Below are 23,432 nucleotides of genomic sequence, written 5' to 3' on the forward strand. Positions count from 1 at the left end.
CATGTCATGTTGTATCATTACATATGGTATCATATTATACCGTATTGTGCCACACTACATTACACTACACTACACCATCCCACTCTACATGTCCGGTGTGGCTCAGTTGGTAGAGCATGGTGTTTGCAATGCCAGGGTTGTGGGTTCGATTCCCACGGGGGACCAGTACGGGAAAAAAATAAAATGTATGAAATGTATGCATTCACTACTGTAAGTCGCTCTGGATAAGAGCGTCTGCTAAATGACTAAAAATGTAAATGTAAAATGTAAATGTCAGTCATACCCCTACCTCCACCCTCTCTTCAGACGCCCCTGTCCTTCTGGACGAGTCCAAGTGCACAGTGGTGAGGGAGGGAGTCCAGTGTGTTTGCATGGCTACTGGTAATCCTGAGCCCACCATCGAGTTCTACCTCCCCGACAAGAACATCACCATCAACGACACAGACGGCCGCTACAACTACTACACACACACGGACGGCCACACGTCCACGGGCATGATCAAGCTACGGGAGAAGGGCGAGCGCCTGGGCAACGGCGCTGTCAATGTGCACTGCAGCATTAGCAACATATACGGGTCGGAGAGCTTTCATTTGGAGTTACAGCAGGAGAGTGAGTACACATGTTCAGGTTCATGGTTATACACAGAACTGCATAGCATTAAAATGCTAATAATTGTATAGCCTAGCATACATGAGAGATTCAACTGAAATGAGAAGTGTAGTACCTTTATATGATAGATTGACTGTATAAGTATGACCACAAACTGGCTACCCCATTGGCTTGATATGGAAATGGCATTATCTTGAAGTAAATAAGTTATAGTACCATGACCTAGTTAAACAGTATTTTCTGTTTCTACACTGTCTTCAATATGATGTTCTTGTCTGACGTTAGAGAAGTACATGATGGCAGTGATCGTTGGCACCATCGGTGGAGTGGCTGTCATCGCCTTCATCATCGCAGCAGTGAGATATGTGGGCCATAACAACAAGAAGTGAGTATCCACCCTTCACTAACTGTGACAGGGGTCGATGCGAGTTACAGGTAGTCATTTCCTGTTTGAATTGACGATAAGGAAACACTTCAGCCTAGCCATCCATTCTAAAACACCTCTGTGTATTCATGAGTGAATGATTGATCGATGGACGGACGTGAGAATCATGGTCATAAGTATGCTAACGCCAGAGCGAGTTCAATTAATTTGCCATCACTAGTTCCCTTTCTGAAATCCTCTGAGACGGAGATCCAAAATGGCTGCCTGGTGGAGTGGGGTTAGCAAGCCAGACTAACCGTAGCCTATAGTTTGCAGGCTCTATTCCCTGCTTTGATACTGCTTTGTACCCTTGACTTGCTATGCTAAAAATACAGCTACGGTAGCCTACTTAACTAAGGTGCTTCAGCATTATAGCAATACATCACATTCAGACAAAAGCTTTTACAGGAAGTCGCTCTAAGAGAGCGTGTCGGCTCAACCGCAACTAAACCCATGAAACAATAACCACAACCATGAACGTTGACCACAACCATGAACCATAGGCCTGTAGATTATTAACTATGTTGGGAAACAGGCCCTTGTTTTAAAATGGATGCCCAGGCTTGGAGTGTCACCCTGAGTTAGTTAGTGGCCATGAGACCGAGTCTGATCTTGTGACTCCACCCCCCAGAGAGAATGGCAACCCTGGGCAGGACCTGGTCTCTAAACTGGAGAACCCAGCCTTGTACTACAGCACAGTCAAGAAGGACAAACAATGTTTGAGGAAGAAAGTGGTGAGACATGTTGATGATGATGACTATAATGGAGATAATGACCATTCTCAGATCTGTCTTAGACGGAACATGATAGCTTTCCCGTTGCTGATACTGATACTATACTCGTTCATATCATGTCCCATTTTTGATGTACAGTAAGGTTCATTCCGTGGAGATACTCATAATACTCATAAGAATTCTCATGTTAAAGAGAAAATGTAAACTTCCCCAGTCTACTACTGGCCTAGCCTGAGAATCCCAGTACCACTATAGTTATCAATCACAGTACCACTGGGGTAGCTGCGACCATAGCCTTTCCAAACCACTGTTTTCTGCTTCATCGCTTCTCTGCGTTCTTCTGTCTCTTTTTCTCTTTCCTAACTCTTGCACAGCTTAAGACAGAGCTTCTGGGCTCAAAGTTTAACTCCATTCTAGAGGAGAGCACGGTAAGGTTCCTAAACAACCCCGCCCCAATCCCAACTCCAAGTCTCAGTGGTAGACAGCATCCCTCACACATCCCAGACAGCTAAATTATATGATGGCCCAAATTCGGCCCTAATCTAAAATATTACGATTTACCGTTTGGCCGAGTTAACCACTTGGTGTTACATTCCTGAAGTGGATCTGTATCGTGAAATGTCAGACCTTGCCTGGCAAGCTGGATGTGGCGCACATTCTGACCAAAAGTAGCCCAGTAACTATGGGATGTTGTTAGGGCCACATAACTCAAGCCAGAGATGGCCCATAAGCAAAGTGCCAACCCTCCCCCAGTTCGCATCTCCTACATTCAGACCAGATCTGGGCCATATGACACATTGTGTTGCCAGAACTGAGCTATACTGTATGTGTCACCAAACAACCAGATCTGACCCACAGTCGTCTGCTGTCTGAGATCCGCTTCCATGTGCTGTATCTCCGTTCATTTCCACGACTGTTGTTGCACGGCTGCCTCGATACTAACAGGATATGCTAAACCGCCTCAATCTCCTTGTCTTACGCCTCTGCTCACCAATAACTTCTAACCCTCCATTCTCCTCTCTCAATGTCTGTCATGTTATCCCTTAATACGCAATATGTTCTGAGGTGTCAATGGCATTGGTGGCACTGCGCTGGTATAACCTGTGAGTCTGAATGGGCCTTCTCTCTTTCCATACCTTCAACAGGGAGAAGACGGGGATTATCAACCTGTGGGCTCTATGGCAGACCTGGAGAGGCAAGAGCTGAACTACGCCGCCCTGGAGTTTCTGGGGGGGCGCTCCAGGGATGGGGGAACCTCAGGGAGGGGGGATGACGGCAGCGACTACACCGAGATCAAGGCCAAATGAATCGCGATCCTTCCCTGACCCATCGTCACCGCGGGACACAGTGGCAGCCATGTTGTCGCCCCCCTCCTCACGTCATTCACCCCCTCTTCAAACGTCTTCCCCCCTCCCCCGTGGACACCATCACCACCCTTCACCATCACACCAAGATCCCCCATCGTCTCCCCCCGTCCCTGACTCATCTCAAATTACGTCCCCGTTAGTCGACCCCCAAGCCTCCAGGGGGAGCCCCAGTCACATCTCGCCACCCAGGACTGCTGGTAGCTACTTGCAGGGTCGGAACACGGCCCAGTGGACAATGTAAAAAGATCTTTGTATTATCAGCAGCTGTCGGTCTCCCAGCTCTTACCCTACTGGTCATATTCACAAAATTCCCTCACAACAGGTGCAATGTGTTAGTTACTGTACTGTATCATCTAGATTCAATGTTGCTATTTCCATCTCTGTACCATTAATTGTTGGCATTGCTATCAAGCTTGGGACACAGTAACACATTTTCTGAGGCTCCCCTTCTGTATGTCACCCTATATCTTACTTATAGCTAGCCTGGTTAAACCAGATTGAACGCTGCGCTCACCAGTTTTCCTGTGAAAGGCAACGCAATCAGCTTGGATACCAGGCTAACTATCTAGATCTGTCCATTATAGGCCTTCTCCACTGTGTCCGCTGCCAGTCGAAGTGTCTGGGAAAGGGGTGTATTTTGTGCTTTTTATTTTCTTATCTCTATTTCTGACCCTGGATCTGGAGGAAATGAGGGATCTCTTCTCTCTTCCTGATCCAGTGGTTGTCAACAGTGACCAGTGTTCAACAAACGTCAGGCCTGATACATATCCAATTGAAGCCAGTCATCTTCATCTCACATACTGTTCCCACATATAGTTCAATAGTGATGTGTGCTGTGACTCAGTGGCTTTTCATGATGATGAGAAATGAATATTTATTTGATTTTATATAAAGAGAGAAGATGGATACTCTTCTGTTCGTCCAAGAAGTGGCCTGATTTTTTAGTTCTTATGCATTATAAGCACTGGTTGAGTTGTGGTTTGCTCTTGGGGAACTGTGCTGGGCTAACACAGAATGTTCTGTTTATGCCGTTGCCCATGATATAATTACTATTATTTTGGGATGATTTCTCTGTTTTGCTAAGGGTAAGTGTTAACTTATCCTTAAATGGGAACCAATGGGTTAGAATATATTTTTTGGATCAATCTGGCATACATGACTCCACTGTAGCACTCGCACCGCAGGTCAAAATGTATCTCGTTGAGACAATGTGTGTGTGTGTGTGCAAACAGTGCTGAAAGATCAGCAAACACTGATCACTGTGGCTGTTTGAAATGATCACTTTACCTGAGACTGCATCTCACAAAATGTATTCTTCAATGGTTGTGAATTGTGAAATCGATGCCTAATCCTATAGTGTTGTATCAGATGAGGCGTTTGAGTGGCACAACATTGAAGCTGATATACCAGTTGGTTGTGCTATTCAAAAATACTTGATCAACTCATGTAATGTAATCTCCAAGCTCACTAATGACATCACTAGATAACAATGACTTAATACAATATTAATAAACTGCATATGGATGGGTAAAAGGATACCAGTATACATTATGTAAATAAATACTCTGCATGACTATTATGCTGTCAGCCCTATGTGTAAATATACTACGGTATGTACAGTACATGCTCAGTATTACAACAATGATTTACACAGGCAAGTCGGATACAGGTTTGGTAACACTTTAACTGACTTCTCTGTCATAAGGGTGACATAACACATGTCATTTTCGGTCATGAAAACTGATGTCAAAATACTGACAACCCTTTACACTGTCATGACACAAATGGTTATTTATGTAAATGAGTTGGCTAGCTGTATCCTAAGCCAATAAGCTGACTGAAGCAAAGATTTGTGCCATGACAGTGTCAAGTCAGCTGTCAAGCTTATGTCAGCTGTCATGACTGTTAATAACATATTTTATGGTATTGTTCTGACATGGTTTAGTCACTAGGCCGAATGTCAGAGCGCTCAAGATGTGTTACCCAACATTGAGACAGGCCAATATGGACATCCGTTTAGTAACACTTAACTGTCGTCAGTTCTCTTGAACGCCTCATGGGGGTTTATTTCTTTCTAAACCTGGAAACAAAATGGAGAAGTGCTGTTCATGTCTTATCTAATTTGTTTGTCAAATAGTGTGTTGGAAAGCAGATTTGTACTTCCTTTACTTTGTGGTATTCATTATTGTGATGATTTTTTTTATATCTTTGACACAATAATTCCGATCAGAATTCTGCAATCTTTCTGCAAATTAGCACTGTTATTACTTAATGACAATATGAGCTCTATGATGATGTTTGATCATTCTCTTTATTTTACAAGTCTGTCCCGCCTCAAGCAAAGCCATCTTTCTTTGGTTCCAAACAACAAATAAATAAAGTAAACAACAGAGAATGTGACCAGCTCAGTTTATCTATATAGTGTGTTATCTGTTCTCTCATACCCAAAACAGTAAGGAAAATACACCCCAAATACATTCTATATCTCCATGTATTAGTATGACTTTATTGATACAGTATGTAACAGTTATTCCTCCCACACCACCCCTCATTGTTTGCAGTAGCTACATCACACAAAGCTTTTCTTTAAACCATTTAACTTGATAATGTGCACAAATGTGTTACCTAGATTATCTACATAACATCTTTATTAACATAGTTCAACATGAGGAAGATAACAAAAACTTGTCGCTTCCTTATGTGCTTTTACATAAAATACAACATAATTTGCTTCCACACAAAAAAAACGTAAAGCAACATAAAATGTCATTTAAGGTTAGGCATTAGGTTTAGCTGTGTGGTTAAGGCAAGGGTTAATTAGGTTTAACATCAGATGTTATGACTTTGTGGCTGTGTCAGCTATTGACCACTCTGCAGAGCTGCCTCCAGAACAAGATTCATGACAAAAAACAGTAACCTGTGACTTGGTGCCCGGGGAGCTGTTGTTGTGGAGGGTTGTTCAAGGGCACAATGGCATGCAATGGCATGTAGGATTTTATACCAGAAACCCTCCTGTTGCCAGCTCACTTCCCACCAGACTTTTCCCATCGGACCCGGAATTGAAACTGGTAAGCCTCCGGTTGCTGGCTCGTCTCTCTAACTGGTAGGCTACGGTCTCTAGTTGCAAATTTCAGTTAACATAACGGAGCTAAAAGGTTTTCCTTGAGTATCATTTACCTTGCTCAGACAGTCCTACATTGCATAATTTATTGATAAAAAAAGCTAAACATAACAAGGATAAGAATTTTATCTTTATTTAACTAGGCAAGTCAGTTAAGAACAAATTCTTATTTTCAATGACAGCCTAGGAACAGTGGGTTAACTGCCTTGTTCAGGAGCAGAACGACAGATATGTACCTTGTCAGCCCGGGGATTCGATCTTGCAACCTTTCGGTTACTAGTCCAACGCTCTAACCACTAGGCTACGCTGCCACCCCAACCTTATGCCATACGTCCCCATGTGTGAAACTGTGGGATTGTAGTTTTACCTTTTATAAAATTATACCGAAACGTCATGTTTTCATCACAGATGTCATGATTTTTTAAAATACGGTATGGCTTTACTAGCAAAAAACTTTGGATGGAAATGTGTTTACTGATATATTTTTTCTTGATCAATTGTCTTTTCACACTTCAGGTGACATTTTCAAAGTGGAAAAGAAGTACAAAAAAATACAATGAACTTCATAATTGTCACGCTTCAGGTAAGACCTTCACTGTGTTGAAATAACAATGTTTATTACAGCAACAGGGGCAGGCAAACGACAGGTCAAGGCAGGCAGGGGTCGATAATCCAGAGTAGTGGGACGAAGGTAGAGGACGGCAGGCAGGCTCAGGGTCAGGTCAGGCAGAGGTCGGTAATCCAGAGTAGTGGGACGAAGGTACAGGACAGCAGGCAGGCTCAGGGTCAGGTCAGGCAGAGGTCGGTAATCCAGAGTAGTGGGACGAAGGTACAGGACAGCAGGCAGGCTCAGGGTCAGGTCAGGCAGAGGTCGGTAATCCAGAGTAGTGGGACGAAGGTACAGGATGGCAGGCAGGCTCAGGGTCAGGTCAGGCAGAGGTCGGTAATCCAGAGTAGTGGCAAATGTACAGGACAGCAGTCAGGGTCAGGGCCTCGAAAACCTGTTTCACGTCCGCCATGAATCCCTTCAGACTGAGGCAGACGACAGATTGTTGCTCCCACACCGCCGTGGCCCAGGCGAGTGCCATCCCGGACATCAGAATAATGATATACGCTATCCTCGTGCGGTCCGAGGGGAATGAAGAAGGCTGCAGCTTGAAAACGAGGGAGCACTGGGAGAGAAAGGCCCAGCAGGTTCTGGAATCTCCATCGTAGCACTCCAGGGGAGGTAAGCAGGGATCCCAGGAAACCGGGGTGACGGCGCTGCTACCAGCTGGGGCTGGGAGGTTATCATCATGGTAGGCTGCCTAGTAGGCAACCCACGGAATTGCTCCCGCAATGCATCCAATGCTAGGTCATGATGTTCGACCACAGCCTGGAACACTTCCATCAGACCGCGAATCAACTCCTCGTGCCTCCAGTGGTAGCTCCTTTGAAGGAGATGGCGTTGCAGAGCTGGTCCAAGTCTGCTGGGTCAGTCATGGCCAGTTCGTACTGACATGCTTTCAGGTAAGACCCACATGCAGACTGTGTTGAAGTAACAATGTTTATTACAGCAACAGGGGCAGGCAAATGACAGGTCAAGGCAGGCAGAGGTCGGTAATCCAGAGTAGAGGCAAAGGTACAGGGGGGCAGGCAGAGTGGTCAGGCAGGTGGGCTCAGAGTCAGGACAGGCAAGGGTCAGCAGGAGCTGAGACAAAAACCCTGGTTGACTTGACAAACAAGACAAACTGGCAACAGACAAACAGAGAACACAGGTATAAGTACCCAGGGGATAATGGGAAAGATGGGCGACACCTGGAGGGGGTGGAGACAATCACAAGGACAGAGGAAACAGAACAGGGCGTGACAATAATAATATCGTGGTGTGATTTAATTTTACAATTTTCTTCAACAATGTGCGTTATAAGGAGGTGATTATGAAACTATAGTTCAGTAAACTGTGCATAAACTGAGTATAAACAATATTTAATAAATAGTTGCCTCTTTATAACACACATTGTTGAAGAAAAGTTTTAAATTAAATCACATTGCCAGATTATAATGAGATTAATGGTGAATTTTGCACTTGACATAACTTTTGTACTATGACAATGTTGTTCTCGATGTCTGTGATTTGAGCTGAATTTGAGCAGACTTGAATTGGGGATTCTTCTTCACTCAAATATTAAAATGTAACACTAGTCCTATACATACATACATAGGATGTTAAACTGAAGAATTTACGTGTCAGGCTCCCTTCAGCTTGGTGTAGTATGGGGAACTCCATCTCGGTCTGGCCAACTACATTTCTGCTGACACACTCCACGCTACTGTTCTTGTATTCTGAGGCAGACATGGTGATGGTGCTGTTCATGGTTTGGGCACTCCTGGAGACGATGACACTGTAACTAATATAGACCCCTAATATTAGCCAAGCAATCACTGGCAAGGGAACCCCCTGACTGACACACACACAGGTCAGGACCTCTGCCTGGACCACACACCCAGAGCCATTCAGGAACTTGGGACGGTCTAGGGAAGACAAATAAATCGTTTTTACATTCAACATCATGAGATATGGCTTTTTTACATAACAGAGACTCTTTAAGAATAAGTTAGTACTGTATTGTATTTTGATAATGAGGGAATACTCTGAAAAGTGAATGCACTTACATTTGACTGTTAAGTCACTGTTTTCTCCACAGTAATGTTGGCCTTCCTGTAGAAGCCCATACATGTGAGGTTAATGTTGTGATGTTCGGATTTAGGAGTGAAAGACAATGCATTCACACTGAATCCATTCTCTGCTGTTGATAGATCCATTATCCTCAAATACATGCCTAGGCTCTCTGTCCCTCTCCAGTCTATTCCAACAAAATCTTACTCTAGTCTTTGCGGGCAGAGGTCATTTAGTTTGAGTGAATATACTTTGCAGGTCAGTGTGGCCCTCTCTCCATCTTTGAGAGGGGGTGTCTCCACAGTGGGCTTCTTCTGGGTTAGAGCTAAACAGAATTTGGCAAAGTTTGATCACTTTGACCATTCATTTGTCTAGCATTTTCATGCAGATTATGCTGTGATGTGAAGAACATGGTTATTATGGTTTGGTTTTTCTGAAAAAGTTACATAATATACTGCAATTCAACAATATTAGAATTCAGAGTGTGTACGCTACATTTATTCTCACTTGAGGTGAGAACACATAACGTGACATTTTCATCAGGTAAAGAAAGACCTGTAACAAAATACTGTAGTACTCATTATAATCTGCAGCGTGATTTAACAGAATGAAAGTAGTATATTTGTTGACATGGTTTCTTATGTACCAGACACTGAGACTCTCACCCTCTCAGGAAAAACATTTGATTATTTCCCCATGTTAATTTGAATCTATACTCACTTTCTCCTTCTTGCAGGTCTTCTAGAAAAAGCTGCAAGACCTTTCAGGACCTCTCAGGAACAGCCAATCATCACCGCACTCCTCTGAATCTTTTTCAAATACAGGTGTAAGTGGATCACCTTTGAACCAGATTCTTCGTATGTATTCAGTAATATTGCCTGGGTATGTGAATTGACATGATATCGGAATACACCGTCCAGCCTCTACTGTAACGTCTTGGGTCACTAAGATGGAGAACTCTGTCCCTGTCTCACTAGTCTCTATAAAAATGTTTAATAGTAGTACATTTACATGTGATCAGTCAAAGCTTAAAAAAATTATAATCTCATTCCAAAACATGTTACTTTACTATTTTGTCAAGTCATACATCATTATACTGTACTTATGCACAGACTACAGCTTGCTGTCATGTTATCACAGGACATAAGGAATCAATAATAATGAGACACAAATTTATGCTGTAATAGAGAATATACAAATTGTTTCCGTAAACAGCTAACCAAATGCACAAACAATTCATCATTTCATAATATGCTGATAAATGACTCTTGTTTATAATGTTATTAATCCACTTACCACTCGCTACTGTGTACCAGCCATCTCCCTGTCTCACTATAGGTCTCACTGTTCGGTTGAGATCTTGTTCTCTGATACTTGTGAGCACATTTACAGATCACAATATCTAAATATTGTCTGTCATTACTGGTTGCGAGAAATGTAAAAATATCTGTAGAGGCCAGAGCTGATAGTCAGTATCTGTCTTTAGTTCCCCCTTTTCACAACCTAATTTTATAGTGAGCCAAAACAAACTGTTGCACAGTACAACACTGTGTTAATGTCAGCACAATTACGCACAGTTGTAGATGATGCTAAAGTCAGCATAAAGTAACCAAAAATATTGCAATGACATTCAGGCCGTTGTTATAAATCCTCTTATGGATTGGACACTTTTTTTCAATTTCCTGAAGCTCAGGACCTGAAGCAAGTATATGCATATTCTTGATACCTTTTGAAAGGAAACACTTTGAAATTTGTGGGAAAATAAAATTAATGTAGGAGAATATAACACTTTAGATCTGGTAAAAGATAAAACAAACAAAAAAACATGCGTTTTCTATCTTTATTTTGTTGCATCATCTTTGAAGTATAAGAGAAAGTGGTGGACTTTAGAATTTAAGGTGTAATTTAGATGTTGTCCACTAGATGGAAGCACTGTGCGTGCAACGTGTCAGACTGATCCATTGAATAATTACATCACTACACAATATGTTGTATCAAGTCTGCCAGGTGTTTGCCCAAATGTGCCAAATTGGTCAATTGATACATTTCAAGTACATAGCTATAGAGAACATACAAAAATGCAATGGTAATAATTTTTTTTAGTTTACACACTCCCAGGAATGTCATACATGATGGATCATTAGCTTCCCTACAGAAAAGACACTAACCTTCACACATCTAGATGACCGGGCGGGGTGGGTGTGACGCCAGAGACAGCAGCGGGATCAAACTGTAGAACCCAGTTCCTACATTTGAATATTAAACGGCATGGTATTTTTTCAGTGTAATAGCTACTGTAAAAGGGACACTGCAGTTAGATTAAGAATAATTTAAGCTTTCTGCACATTTAAGACATGTCTATGTCCCGGAAAGTTGGCTGTCCCCAGACACGAGCTGCCCAGTAACGCGAACCTACCAGATGAGATAAATGCCTTTTATGCTTGCTTTGAGGCAAGCAACACTGAAGCATGCACGAGAGCACCAGCTGTTCTGGATGACTGTGTGATAACGCTTTCGGTAGCCGATGTGAACAAAACCTTTAAACAGGTTAACATTCACAAAGCCGCTGGGCCAGACGGATTAACATGACAGGTACTCAAAGCATGCGCGGACCAACTGGCAAGTGTCTTTACTGACATTTTCAACCTCTCCCTGTCCGAGTCTGTAATACCAACATGTTTTAAGCAGACCATCACAGTGCCTGTGCCCAAGAACACTAAGGTAACCTGCCTAAATGACTACCAACCCGTAGCACTGATGTCTGTGGCCAGGAAGTGCTTTAAAAGGCTGGTCATGGTTCACATCAACACCATTATCCCAGAAACCCTAGACCCACTCCAATTTGCATACCACCCCAACAGATCCACAGATGATGCAATCTCTATTGCACTCCACACTGCCCTTTCCCACCTGGACAAAAGGAACCCCTATGTGAGAATGCTATTCATTGACTACAGCTCAGCGTTCAACACCATAGTGCCCTCATAGCTCATCACTAAGCTAAGGACCCTGGGCTAAACACCTCCCTCTGCAACTGGATCCTGGACTTCCTGATGGGCTGCCCCCAGGTGGTAAGGGTAGGTAACAACACATCCGCCACGCTGATCCTCAATACAGGGGCCCCGTGCGAACGGCCCAGTACATCACTGGGGCCAAGCTCCCTGCCATCCAGGACCTCTATACCAGGCGGTGTCAGAGGAAGGCCCTGAAATTGTCAAAGACTCCAGCCACCCTAGTCATAGACTGTTCTCTCTGCTACCGCACAGCAACCGGTACAGGAGCGCCAAGTCTAGGTCCAAGAGGCTTCTAAACAGCTTCTACACCCAAGCCATAAGACTCCTGAACACCTCATCAAATGACTACCCAGACTATTTGCATTGCCCCCCCCCTCTTTTACACCGCTGCTACTCTCTACTGGTATCATCTATTCATAGTCACTTTAATAACTCTACCCACATGTACATATTACCCCAACTAACCGGTGCCCCCGCACAGTGAATCTGTACCGGTTCCTCCCATATATATAATATCTCTATTGTTATTTTACTGCTGCTCTTTAATTATTTGTTACTTTTATTTCCTATCCTTATCCTTATTTTATTTTTTAACTGCATTGTTGGTTAGGGGCTCGTAAGTAACCATTTCACTGTAAGGTCTGTATTCGGGGCATGTGACTAATAAAATTTGATTTTAAATTTGATTTGAATCAGTCAGGTGGCTAGTTGCCAGCAGGGACTTCTATTGCAGTAATGTTGAAGGGCTGTCTGGCTGGTATTGCTTACCTCAGCAGGAGAAAATAAAATAGCTTTTGTTCCCATACTAACTTTGCTTTACAGAGAGTAGACTACTGAGACAGACAGTGATGTTGCACTCAGTGGTGAGGTTGAGGCAGGCTGCTATGCAGAGAGAGAGAGAGAGAGAGAGAGAGAGAGAGAGAGAAAGAAAGAGAGAGAGAAAGAGAGACAAAAAGAGAGAGAAAAAGAGAGAGGGAGAGAGAGAGAGAGAGAGATGAGAAAATCTGTACTAATCTTATCAAACAAGTTAGGAACTTCAAAAAATAAGATATGTTTCAATATGAACATCTCCACATGGCCTATCGTCCCTATAGGCCTACATTTAAATGTCATACGTTTTCGTTTATATCAGTTGTTGTTCGTCTTATCTCGATTGCCCACTGGAGTTTATAGTTAACCCATTATCCACCTTTTTTTTACCACTACATCACTGATATTAATACAGAATCATAAGTAATATTCTAATATTTCGTGTGAATGTGATAATATGATCATCTCTGTGCGCTATTGATGTCTGCTTGTGCGGAGCTAGACTAGTAATGCCTAGGAAGACAAACGTGAACACTGTAATTTGAGAAAAGTGATACACTATATATACAAAAGTACATGGACACCAACTGAAATTAGTGGCTATTTCAGCCACACCCATTGCTGAAAGATGTATAAAATTGAGCACATAGCCATGCAATCTCCATAGACAAACATTGGCAGTAGAATGGCCCGTACTGAAGAGCTAAGTGACTTTCACCATGTTACCATCATAGAATGCCACCTTTCCAACAAATCAAATCAAAGTTTATTTGTCATGTGGGCTGAATACAACATTACAGTGAAATGCTTACTTACAGGCTCTAACCAATAGTGCAAAAAATGTATTAGGTGAACAATAAGTAGGTAAAGCAATAAAACAACAGTAAAAAGACAGGCTATATACAGTAGCAAGGCTATAAAAGTAGCGAGGCTACTTAGTCAGGCTGGTTAGGTAGTCAGGCTGATTGAGGTAGTATGTACATGTAGATATGGTTAAAGTGACTATGTATATATGATGAACAGAGAGTAGTGTAGTGTAAAATAGGGGTTGGCGGGTGGTGGGTGGGACACAGTGCAGATAGCCTGGTTAGCCAATGTGTGGGAGCACTGGTTGGTCGGCCCAATTGAGGTAGTAAGTACATGAATGTATGTCACGCCCTGACCTGAGAGAGCCTTTTTATGTCTCTATTTTGGTTTGGTCAGGGTGTGATTTGGGTGGGCATTCTATGTCCGTGTTTCTATGTTTGGGATTTCTTTGTTTCGGCCGGGTATGGCTCTCAATCAGGAACAGCTGTATATCGTTGTTGTCGATTGGGAGTCATACTTAGGCAGCCTGTTTTTCCTTTGGGTTTTGTGGGTAGATATTTTCTGTTTAGTGTTTTGCACCTGACGGAACTGTTCGGCTGTTCTTTTGTTTTGCTTGTTGCTTTAGTGTTCAGTTGTACATTAAAATGACGAACATTTACCACGCTGCATTTTGGTCTGATTTCTCTTCCCCTTCATCCGAGGACGACGAAGACCGTTACAGATCTACCCACCATAAGAGGCCCAAGCAGCGTGGGAACAAGTAGCAGAGGGTTCAGGATTCGTGGACTTGGGAGGAAATTCTGGATGGAAAGGGACCATGGAGACAAGCTGGGGAATATCGCCGCCTGAAAGAGGAACTGGAGGCAGCGAAAGCTGAGAGGCGGTGGTATGAGGCAAGGGAGCGCAGCAGGCACGAGAGGCAGCCACAACATTTTTTTTGGGGGGGGGGGGGCACACGAGAAGTTGAGTCAGGAAGGAATTCTGAGCCAACTTCCTGTGCTTACAGGAGGCAGCGTGGTACTGGTCAGCACACGGTGTCCCCAGTACGCGTTGAGCGACCGGTGCGCTACATCCCAGCTCCTAACATCTGCCGGGTGAGAGTGGGCATCGAGCCAGGACGGGTTGTGCAGGCCGTGCGCTCCAGACCTCCAGTGCGTCTCCAGGACCCGGTCTATCCTGTGCCTGCGCCCAGAACCAGGCCACCTGCATGTCTCCCCAGCCTGGTGAGTCCTGTGCCTGTGCCCAGAGCCAGGCTTCCTGCATGTCTCCCCAGCTTGGTGAAGCCTGTGCCTGCGCCCAGAGCCAAGCTTCCTGCAAGTCTCCCCAGCCTGGTGAGTCCTGTGCCAGAGCCGCCCGCCTGTCCGGCACAGCCAGAGCCGCCCGCCTGTCCGGCGCAGCCAGAGTCGCCCGCCTGTCTGGCGCAGCCAGAGCCGCCCGCAGCCAGAGCCACCCGCCTGTCTGGTACTGCCAGAGTTGCCCTCCAGTCCGGGGCCCACGGCGAGGGACCCCGCTCTAGAGGCGCCACCAAAGTGGGGTGAGCCAGCGGTGGTTAACCGCTCAACACAGAATAGCCGCCGTGCACACTCCCTCAAATCGTTTGGAGAAAATATTTATATTTTATTCAGCTTTGTTCAGTTGTATTCTTCATACTATAAAATAACAGAAAATAATGCGGCGGAATTATAAGCAAATATTTTCTGCGTCCCGCCCCTGAGCCGCCACCGCGGATAGATGCCCACCCGGACCCTTCCCTAGAGGTTTAGGTTTTGCGGCCGGAGTCCACACCTTTGGGGGGCTACTGTCATGCCCTGGCCATAGAGAGGGTTTTATTCTCTATTTTGGTTAGGCCAGGGTGTGACTAGGGTGGGCATTCTATGTCCTTTTTTCTATGCTTTGTATTTCTTTGTTTTGGCCTGGTATGGCTCTCAATCAGGGACAGCTGTACATCGTTGTCGCTGATTGGGAGTCATACTTAGGCAGCCTGTTTTTCTTTGGGGTTTTGTGGGTAGTTGTTTTCTGTCTTGTGTTGTTCAACCGGCAGAACTGTTGGCTTTCATTTTCTTGTTTGTTTTAAAGTGTTTCATTAAATATAATTATGACCACTTACCACACAGCATCGTGGCCCCCTCTTCCAGACGATCATTACAGTATTGGTACTTTCTCATATTTGTTACAATGAATATCCAGGTCTTCTAATTATGTAACTACGCTGTTACCATGTGGTTTCTAATTAAATTCCAGACAATTATGGTAAAATAAAGCATTAATAGGAGTTTGACATATTCTCTCTGTGCATTAAATTACAGTTAAAAAAACGGTGCTAGGAAGGTTGAAACAATCCTAAACGTGTCATGAAACGTTCACTTCAGATGTTATGAATGCCTATGTATTCTCCTAACACAGCTGGCAATGGGATGTGTAAATTATATCATAACACTATCTATCATGTTATTATCTTTCTGTGCTCCAGACCTGTGGACACAGACAAGAGGACCAGAGAAAGAGGTGAAAGAGGACAGACCCTGGTGTTGTGGTTGATTCATTGAGGCAGTGGAGGCAGGATGTGGGTCCTCATCTGGGCAGCTCTACTCTTCTCTCTGACAGAGAGAGCAACATGTCAAAGTAGGATTCCTTTCATCATTAAAGTATAGTTAATATTGAAATCATTAGTAGGCCTAGTGGTATAGATGTGGTAACACATTTTAACCTCAACAGATTCTGTATCATAACAAATGTTAGGAACAAGTGAAGTGCTTTCTGTATTACTGTCACGTCCTGACCAGCAGAGGGAGTAATTGTATTAGTTTTGGTCAGGACGTGGCAGAGGGTATTTTGTTTATGTGTTTCGCGGTGATGGTTTATGTAGTAGGGTAGTTGATTTATTATTTCCGGGTTTTGTGGTCACTGCTCTATTTTAGTCTATGTCTATGTTCTTTCTAGTTAGTCTGTGTCTATGTGTAGTTAATTGGGGTGTGGACTCTCAATTGAAGGCAAGGGTTGTCTAGTTGCCTTTGATTGAGAGTCCTATATATTAGGGTGTGTTTGTGTTGGTGCTTTGTGGGAGGTTGTCTCTTGTTTAGCTGTTTTTGCCTGACAAGACTGTCGTTCGTCATTGTTATTATTTTTGTATACGTGTTGTTTGGTTTTCCTTCTTTCTCCGATTAAAAGAAGATGAGTATACAACTCGCTGCGTATTGGTCTGACAGTGATTTCTCCTTATCGTCAGACGACGAGAGTTGTGACAATTACTCATGACTGTATTCATTTCCCTCCATCAGAACTGGCAGCACCACCAACAGCATCACCCTGGATCATCACCTTCAGTCCAGCAGAAATAACAGCAGAGAAGGGACTATGTGCTGTTATTTCATGTACTTTCACTCACCCTAATAACATCAAGCCTACCACTGCAATATGGCTCAAGTGCCCTACAAATGACAGATGTGATCAGGATAGAAACATAATTTTCCACTCTGAAACTCCCTCTAAAGCTCAGGAGGGTTTTAAACAGAGAGTGTCTCTACTGGAGACTGATCTGACAAAGAAGAACTGTAGTGTGATCATCAACGACATCAGAGAGAATGATGCGGGAGAGTATCAATGCAGAATGTTAGAAGGACCATTTACATACCCACAGAAAATGAAAATCACTGTGACAGGTACCGCATGACTATTACTCTGTTACATTGACATGACTATTACTGTAGTTAGTTATGTACATTGACTGTAACATACAGGTAGATACCTCTAATTCACAAATACCAAGATTCCCCTCCCCAAGTTTTCCTTTCTAAAGTCAGCTTTTTTCTAAAAATTGGTGGACTTTTTGGGGCATTATTTGGAGCAGTTTAACGTGGGTAGCAGAGTTAGGATGCTGTCACATGGCATCTGATTATGTTTCTCTGATGTCTGGTACACAGATGTTAAATTCACTTCTGAGTTTGTATTTGCTGTGTCCAGCTCTGACCCAGAAGCCCTCAGTGTTGATTCCTCCTCTGACAGAGGGAGAACCAGCTACTCTGACCTGCACCGCCCCGGGGATCTGCTCTGGAACTCCTCCTCACATCACATGGACATGGAGAGGAACAGGAGACAACATCACTGAGCTCAGAGACAACACCACCATACAGATGAGAGAGGACCTGACCATCGTTACAACAACCCACTTCTCAATTTTGACCTTCACCCCCTCAGCTAAGGATCACATGTCTGGTGACCTTCACATGTCTGGCGACCTTCAATGGCAGTGTCACCACTAAGAAGACACTGACATTTTATGTGACACGTAAGTACTGTACATTATCTGACCTTAATTTCACAACACATTCTTTTGTTGGGCTTTTGTTGGGCATTGAGGAGTACACAACATCAGTCACTGGCTTCATCAATAAGTGCATCGATGACATTGTTCCCACAGTGACTGTACGTACAGTGGGGGGAAAAAGTATTTGATCCCCTGCTGATTTTGTACGTTTGCCCACTGACAAAGAAATTATCAGTCTATAATTTTAATGGTAGGTTTATTTGAACAGTGAGAGACAGAATAACAACAAAAAAATCCAGAAAAAACGCATGTCAAAAATGTTAGAAAATGATTTGCATTTTAATGAGGGAAATAAGTATTTGACCCCTCAGCAAAACATGACTTAGTACTTGGTGGCAAATTTACTGAAATGTAATTGTATTCCTGAAAGATTACCTGCTAAATTGGCTAGGTTTCACCAACAAGCTTTAATGGCCTGGAAAATATGTTTCCTGCACAATTTTCCCCCACATAAAGCTCTTTTGTGGAATAATTCAGACATAACTGTAAGGAATAAGTAATTGTTAAACCCCAGCTGGCATGAGAGGAATATTGACTTTGTTCTTGATGTTTTCGACAACAAGGGTAATATTCTCACAAATGAACAATTTATAACATTGAACGAGTTTCCAATACCTTTCAGAGAGTTTATTTCTGTGATCAAAGCCGTTCCCAGTGGTCTAACTACACTAATGAAAACTCATCATAGCTTTGGTAATGATCACAAAGTTTATCCAGAACTCAGATTGGAAGGCGTGGGCTTACTTGAGAGATCTTGTTGTAATAAATATATAAAACAAATTTTTCATTCACAAAACCAACTTACACCGAGAGGAACATTTTTCTGGAACATGCTTATTCCTGACATTGTCTGGAAAAAATGCATGGTTAAGGCCTTACAAATATTGTATACCAAACAAAACAAAACTTTTACATAAGATATATCCATGTAATTCTATGATATCCAAATTTGTGGCTATTGATGATATCTGCGTTTTCTGTGAAAAAGAAAGTGAGAATCTGTCTCACTTGTTCTTTGAATGTAAATTTGTGTCAGAATTTTGGGAAAACCTTGCAAAATACTTATTTACCATTATGAACTCTACCCGTGTTTTTGAAATGAAGGATATAATATGTTACTATTGCAGTGATAACAACACCATTGAAATGATTGTGATTTTCTTTATTGTTGTGGCCAAATACTTTATACACAAACAAAAATTCCAAAATTCTATACCAAAATTACAATTTGTTTTGATTGAATTTAATTATTTTATTAAAACATTAACCCTCGTGAATAACAACAAGAATAACATTTTCCTGAATCATTATAATAAGATTTTTTCAGAGTGATTACAATTGATCTAGAATTGTACATTTTTTTATTACTTTATATTTTTTGTATGTTTTAGTATTTTCTCATTAACACCTGTGTTCTGTTTTGTGTGATGTAACAATGTAAATTGTTGATCTGTATTTTGAATAATATTTTTTTTTTAAGAAAAGGGAAAAAAAGCTATCTATCTAGCTACATTTCTTAACGAAAGACTCTCGTCTTAGTGTGCCAGAGCGCAGAATAACTGATGCATTTTGAACGCTCAACAGTGGTTGAATATGTCCGGCGTCAGTAAACGTCGGCAACAAAGCGTAATTCAATTGTTGCCAGCAGCACTGTTAGTCACCAACGCTCTGGATAACATGAAAACTGCATAACAAGCTTTGCTAGGGGGAGTAAAATGGTCAGAGTGGGGTGTTCTCTCATTATGTGTATGGAAGTAGCTAGCCAATGTTAGCCAGTTAGCTTGGGTGTTTGACTGTCGTTGTGAGGTCATAGCTTTCGGAACAAACCTACTTATTGGCCAGAGCGTCCAGTGTGAATTTACGAATGGACAATCTGACAGCACAGTTGCAGTCACCAACGCTCTGGATAACAAAGCAGCCTAACCAGCTCTGCCAGGGCAAATAATGTTCAGTGAGCTGTTCTCTCTCTCTCTTAGATGTCTGGAAGTAGCTGGCAAGTTAGTACAGAACTCAAGGATCAACCCTTAAAGAGATGGGTGGGGCTAAGGCTTAAGAGAGTGTGAACAATGCTGAATGTAGACAAAGAAGGGCTCTCCAATAGTAGTACCAAAGCATTGAATGACAGTTTTCTCAAAAGTGATTTCACAAGTTGATCAACTTTCAAAGCATAATTACTTTCCCATTGTTTCCTCAAATGCAGTGTATGATATACCATTTTGTAGCTCTGAGTCTCTACTTTTATCCAATGTAAAAAAATGAAATTTAAATGTTGCTACATAAGACTGAATCCAGGTCGTGAGTCACATATTTGCATTGCAATTCGTTTTGAATAAGCGGTCGTTCATGTGCAAAGTATTCACATTCCCATGAACATAGTTTTCCAACTGTATGTAGAATGGGTCCCCTCTCTGTCTCTCCCGCTCTTTCTTTCCCCACCCCTTTCCATTGTGTAGCATATCGGGTTAGTCCACTAGGGACTTTTCATTTCATTATGCTAATAATCAATTAATCTATACTGTGTGTGTGTGTTTATGTGTTTCTGTGTGATTATTTAGGTAGTTAGTAAATAAATTATTAAGCCAATTTGTGTATCACTGAATCATCATTTAGACTAGGGGTTGTGCAGATTTGAAGTCAACGACATTCAGAATGACACTGAAATGAGGTAAAAATTATTAATGGATGACTGGTATGATAACGATATATTCTTGAGTTCATTTGGGAAACGGTAACTCATTAACTTAAGGATCGGACTCTTTTTTTCAATTTTCGCCTAAAATGCGACTCACCACCTGGATTCGGTCTTATGTAGCAAAATTTGATTTTTAATAAATATATATTTTTTTACATTGGATTAAAGTAGAGACTCAGAGCTACAAAATGGTATATTTTATGCGGCATCTTTTTAGGAACAATGGGGAACTAATTCTACTTTGAAAGTTGGTACACTCGTAAACTCACTTTTGAGAAAAGGGACTTTTAATGTTTTGGTACCTACTAGAGAGCTTTCCTTTGTCTACACCCATTCAGCATTGTTCACACCCTCTTAAGCCAACCCCACCCATCTTTTTAAGGATTCACATGAGGTCATGTGGTAAACAGTGAGTAGTGTAGTAAAGATTAAGACTAAAAGTGGTAGTAGCCTGCAATAAGGAAAAATTCCAGGTAAACATATTTTATAAATATTAGATGACGCTTACCCAGATACACTTGTCTAAATTGATGGGTCATGTGAAAGAAATGCTATAACCCCCAGCCACATTCAGTGGTGGAAAAAGTACTAAATTGTCATACTTGAGTAAAAGTATAAATCATTTCAAATTCCTTATATTTAACCAGACGGCACAATTGTATTTTTTTTATCTTATATATTTATTTATTGACGGATATCCAGTGGCACAATATACTTAAGTATCAAAAGTAAACCATAAACCATTTCAAATTCCTTATTAAGCAAACCAGACTGCACAATTGTATTATTTTTATTGACGAATAGCCAGGGGGCATACTCCAACACTCCAATATAATTTATAAACAAAGTATTTGTGTTTAGTGAGTGTGCCAGATCAGAGGCAGTAGGGATGACCAGGGATGCTCTCTTTATAAGGGCACAGGGCAAGACCCAGATGCAGACATGGGAGGCAGATGGTTTGAGTCTCTGATATTTATTATAATCCAAGGGGCAGGCAAGAGAATGGTCGTGGACATGCAAAAAGATCATAACAAGGTCAGAGTCCAGGAGGTACAGAGTGGCAGGCAGGCTGGAGGTCAGGGCAGGCAGTATGGTCAGGCAGAAGGGTTCAGAGTCAGGGCAGGCAAGGGTCAAAACCGGGAGGACTAGCAAAAGTGAGAATAGAAAAAGCAGGAGCACGGGAAAAACACACTGGTTGACTTGACAAGACAAACTGGCACAGAGAGACAGGAAACAGGGATAAATACACCAGGGAAAATAAGCAACACCTGGATGGGGTGGAGACAATCACAATGACAGGTGAAACAGATCAGGGCATGACACTGTTAAGTGTGTGAATTGGACAATATTCCTGTCAAAATGTAACGAGTACTTTTGGGTGTCAAGGAAAATGTATTGAGTAAAAAGTATAATTATATATATATATTTTTTGCATATGTACAGTACATTAACAGATGAACGTGCCATATATTTATGTGGTGGACACGTAATACAGTCACATGATATTGTTGTGGTATGTCACAAAATCATGTTATGGCCACATCAATATTCATTTAATATATCAATATTTTGCTAAGTCTAGCTAAGTGGATGGTCCCTACAGAAGATGTAAACGGTACAGCCAAATGGTTACTTGCATAGTAGCAATATCAGAAATAGATAGTGTCAATATAAATCAAATATACAGTATGTACAAGAACAATATCAATAATGAAATCAGTGATATACAAGGTAGTTAAATGCATACAATCAGAGGTAAAGTGGCTGAGCAGCAGGATAAATAATAAATAGTGGCAGCAACGTATGGCGTGTGTGTTAGGAGAGTCATATGAATAGAGGAACTGCAGATAGTGCTGGTGACTGGTCCGTCCGAATCACGCATGAACAAGGGAATCTATAGTCGGAGAGCCTGTTTCTATCCCGTCCTTGACTTTGGTGCAGGGCATGTGATGCTCATAGCCTCTTCGTCGCAAAACTCCCTGATCTTGTCAAAAAGATAGTTTGTCTAGCTGTGTCCAGTCCAGGTGGTGCTTTAACAGGCATACCATCTATAGGAGGAAGGATGTCAGAGTTGCGCAGCAGCTGAAACCTGGTCCCGACAGTCCAAACGCTCTTTGGCGACAACACCAGGCTCCAGAGAATCGAAGTTGTTAAACAGGGAATAACAACAAAAAATCAGAAGACATTACAACCCGGCACAACACCAATTCACCTCCCAAGTTTAGATAAGAATAACCTCATACAATGAAAATATTTATTTTCCTGAAGTGCTGGTACTGCTTGAACTGTGGCAGCGGCCTGAAGTACGGAGTCAGGTGTTGTTGCCAGCCATGGCTTTCCACCAGCACTGTACCATCCTCCAGTCCAACCAGCTGTGGGATGTTGACCCCTGTCACAGTGCTGTCCTTCACAACACCAGCAATCTCACTTTGGTGTTCACTCTGGTCTTTCTGAAGTGCTGCTTGATGAGGCCGAAGCACCAATCAGGGGCAAACGTGGTGTGGCCTGTAATCAGGAAGTGAAGGTCCAGATTGTGGTAGAGCTTGTGCATGGTCCACCAGGCACGATACCAGAGCACAAACTTGTTCTTGTTTTGGCCACTGCAGTTATCACAATTCAGGTCCACACGCGTTTTCCCAACTCCGTAGTTGGGGAAGAAATGGTGCATGTAGTTGATGACTGTGCTGCTGCCTTTACTTGCTTGTGCCAGCTCTCTTTTTGATGACTGTATGACTGACGGATTAGAGTCAGGCGTGTTCTACTGACTGATGCTGACAGACACATTCCAGATACAAACATTTTAGCATTATTATACAATCGATGCGAAGTGGCATTCTGAGATATCACTGCACACAGTTCATACAGGTAATG

The 23,432-nt window shown here is 42.4% G+C and overlaps 1 protein-coding gene and 2 long non-coding RNA genes across 9 annotated transcripts in view; 2 read left to right on the top strand and 1 right to left on the bottom strand.

The window, feature by feature from the left end:
• The window catches only part of LOC106582469 (myelin-associated glycoprotein), a 23,764-nt gene extending 18,235 nt beyond the window's left edge, over positions 1-5,529 (top strand). For 3 of the 6 annotated variants that reach the window (XM_045703696.2, XM_045703698.2, XM_014165624.3), the window contains exons 9-13: positions 307-609; positions 895-994; positions 1,665-1,767; positions 2,142-2,195; positions 2,913-5,529. In XM_045703696.2, the coding sequence (XP_045559652.1) occupies positions 307-609; positions 895-994; positions 1,665-1,767; positions 2,142-2,195; positions 2,913-3,074 (722 nt within the window). In that variant the 3' untranslated portion in view covers positions 3,075-5,529. The remainder of the gene's footprint in view (positions 1-306; positions 610-894; positions 995-1,664; positions 1,768-2,141; positions 2,196-2,912) is intronic. The other 3 variants (XM_082962760.1, XM_082962764.1, XM_082962762.1) reach the window with 3 other exon arrangements.
• Positions 5,427-10,731, bottom strand: LOC106582591 (uncharacterized). 2 transcript variants are annotated; one of them, XR_006760991.2, is made up of 5 exons: positions 10,211-10,731; positions 9,635-9,723; positions 8,911-8,956; positions 8,482-8,769; positions 5,427-7,985 (listed from the first exon to the last, which is right to left on the bottom strand). It is a non-coding gene; the product is annotated as an uncharacterized LOC106582591 (long non-coding RNA). The 2 variants fall into 2 exon arrangements; XR_014380921.1 differs by having other exon boundaries at positions 8,456-8,769.
• LOC145861116 (uncharacterized) lies at positions 6,067-20,768 on the top strand. Its single transcript, XR_014380919.1, has 6 exons — positions 6,067-6,202; positions 6,772-6,838; positions 9,651-9,740; positions 16,016-16,167; positions 16,824-17,204; positions 17,548-20,768. It is a non-coding gene; the product is annotated as an uncharacterized LOC145861116 (long non-coding RNA).
• The last annotated feature ends 2,664 nt before the right edge of the window (positions 20,769-23,432 follow it).

Source organism: Salmo salar, chromosome 02, assembly GCF_965601325.2.
Source record: "Salmo salar chromosome 02, fSalSal1, whole genome shotgun sequence".
In the NCBI taxonomy this organism is placed as follows: domain Eukaryota; kingdom Metazoa; phylum Chordata; class Actinopteri; order Salmoniformes; family Salmonidae; genus Salmo; species Salmo salar.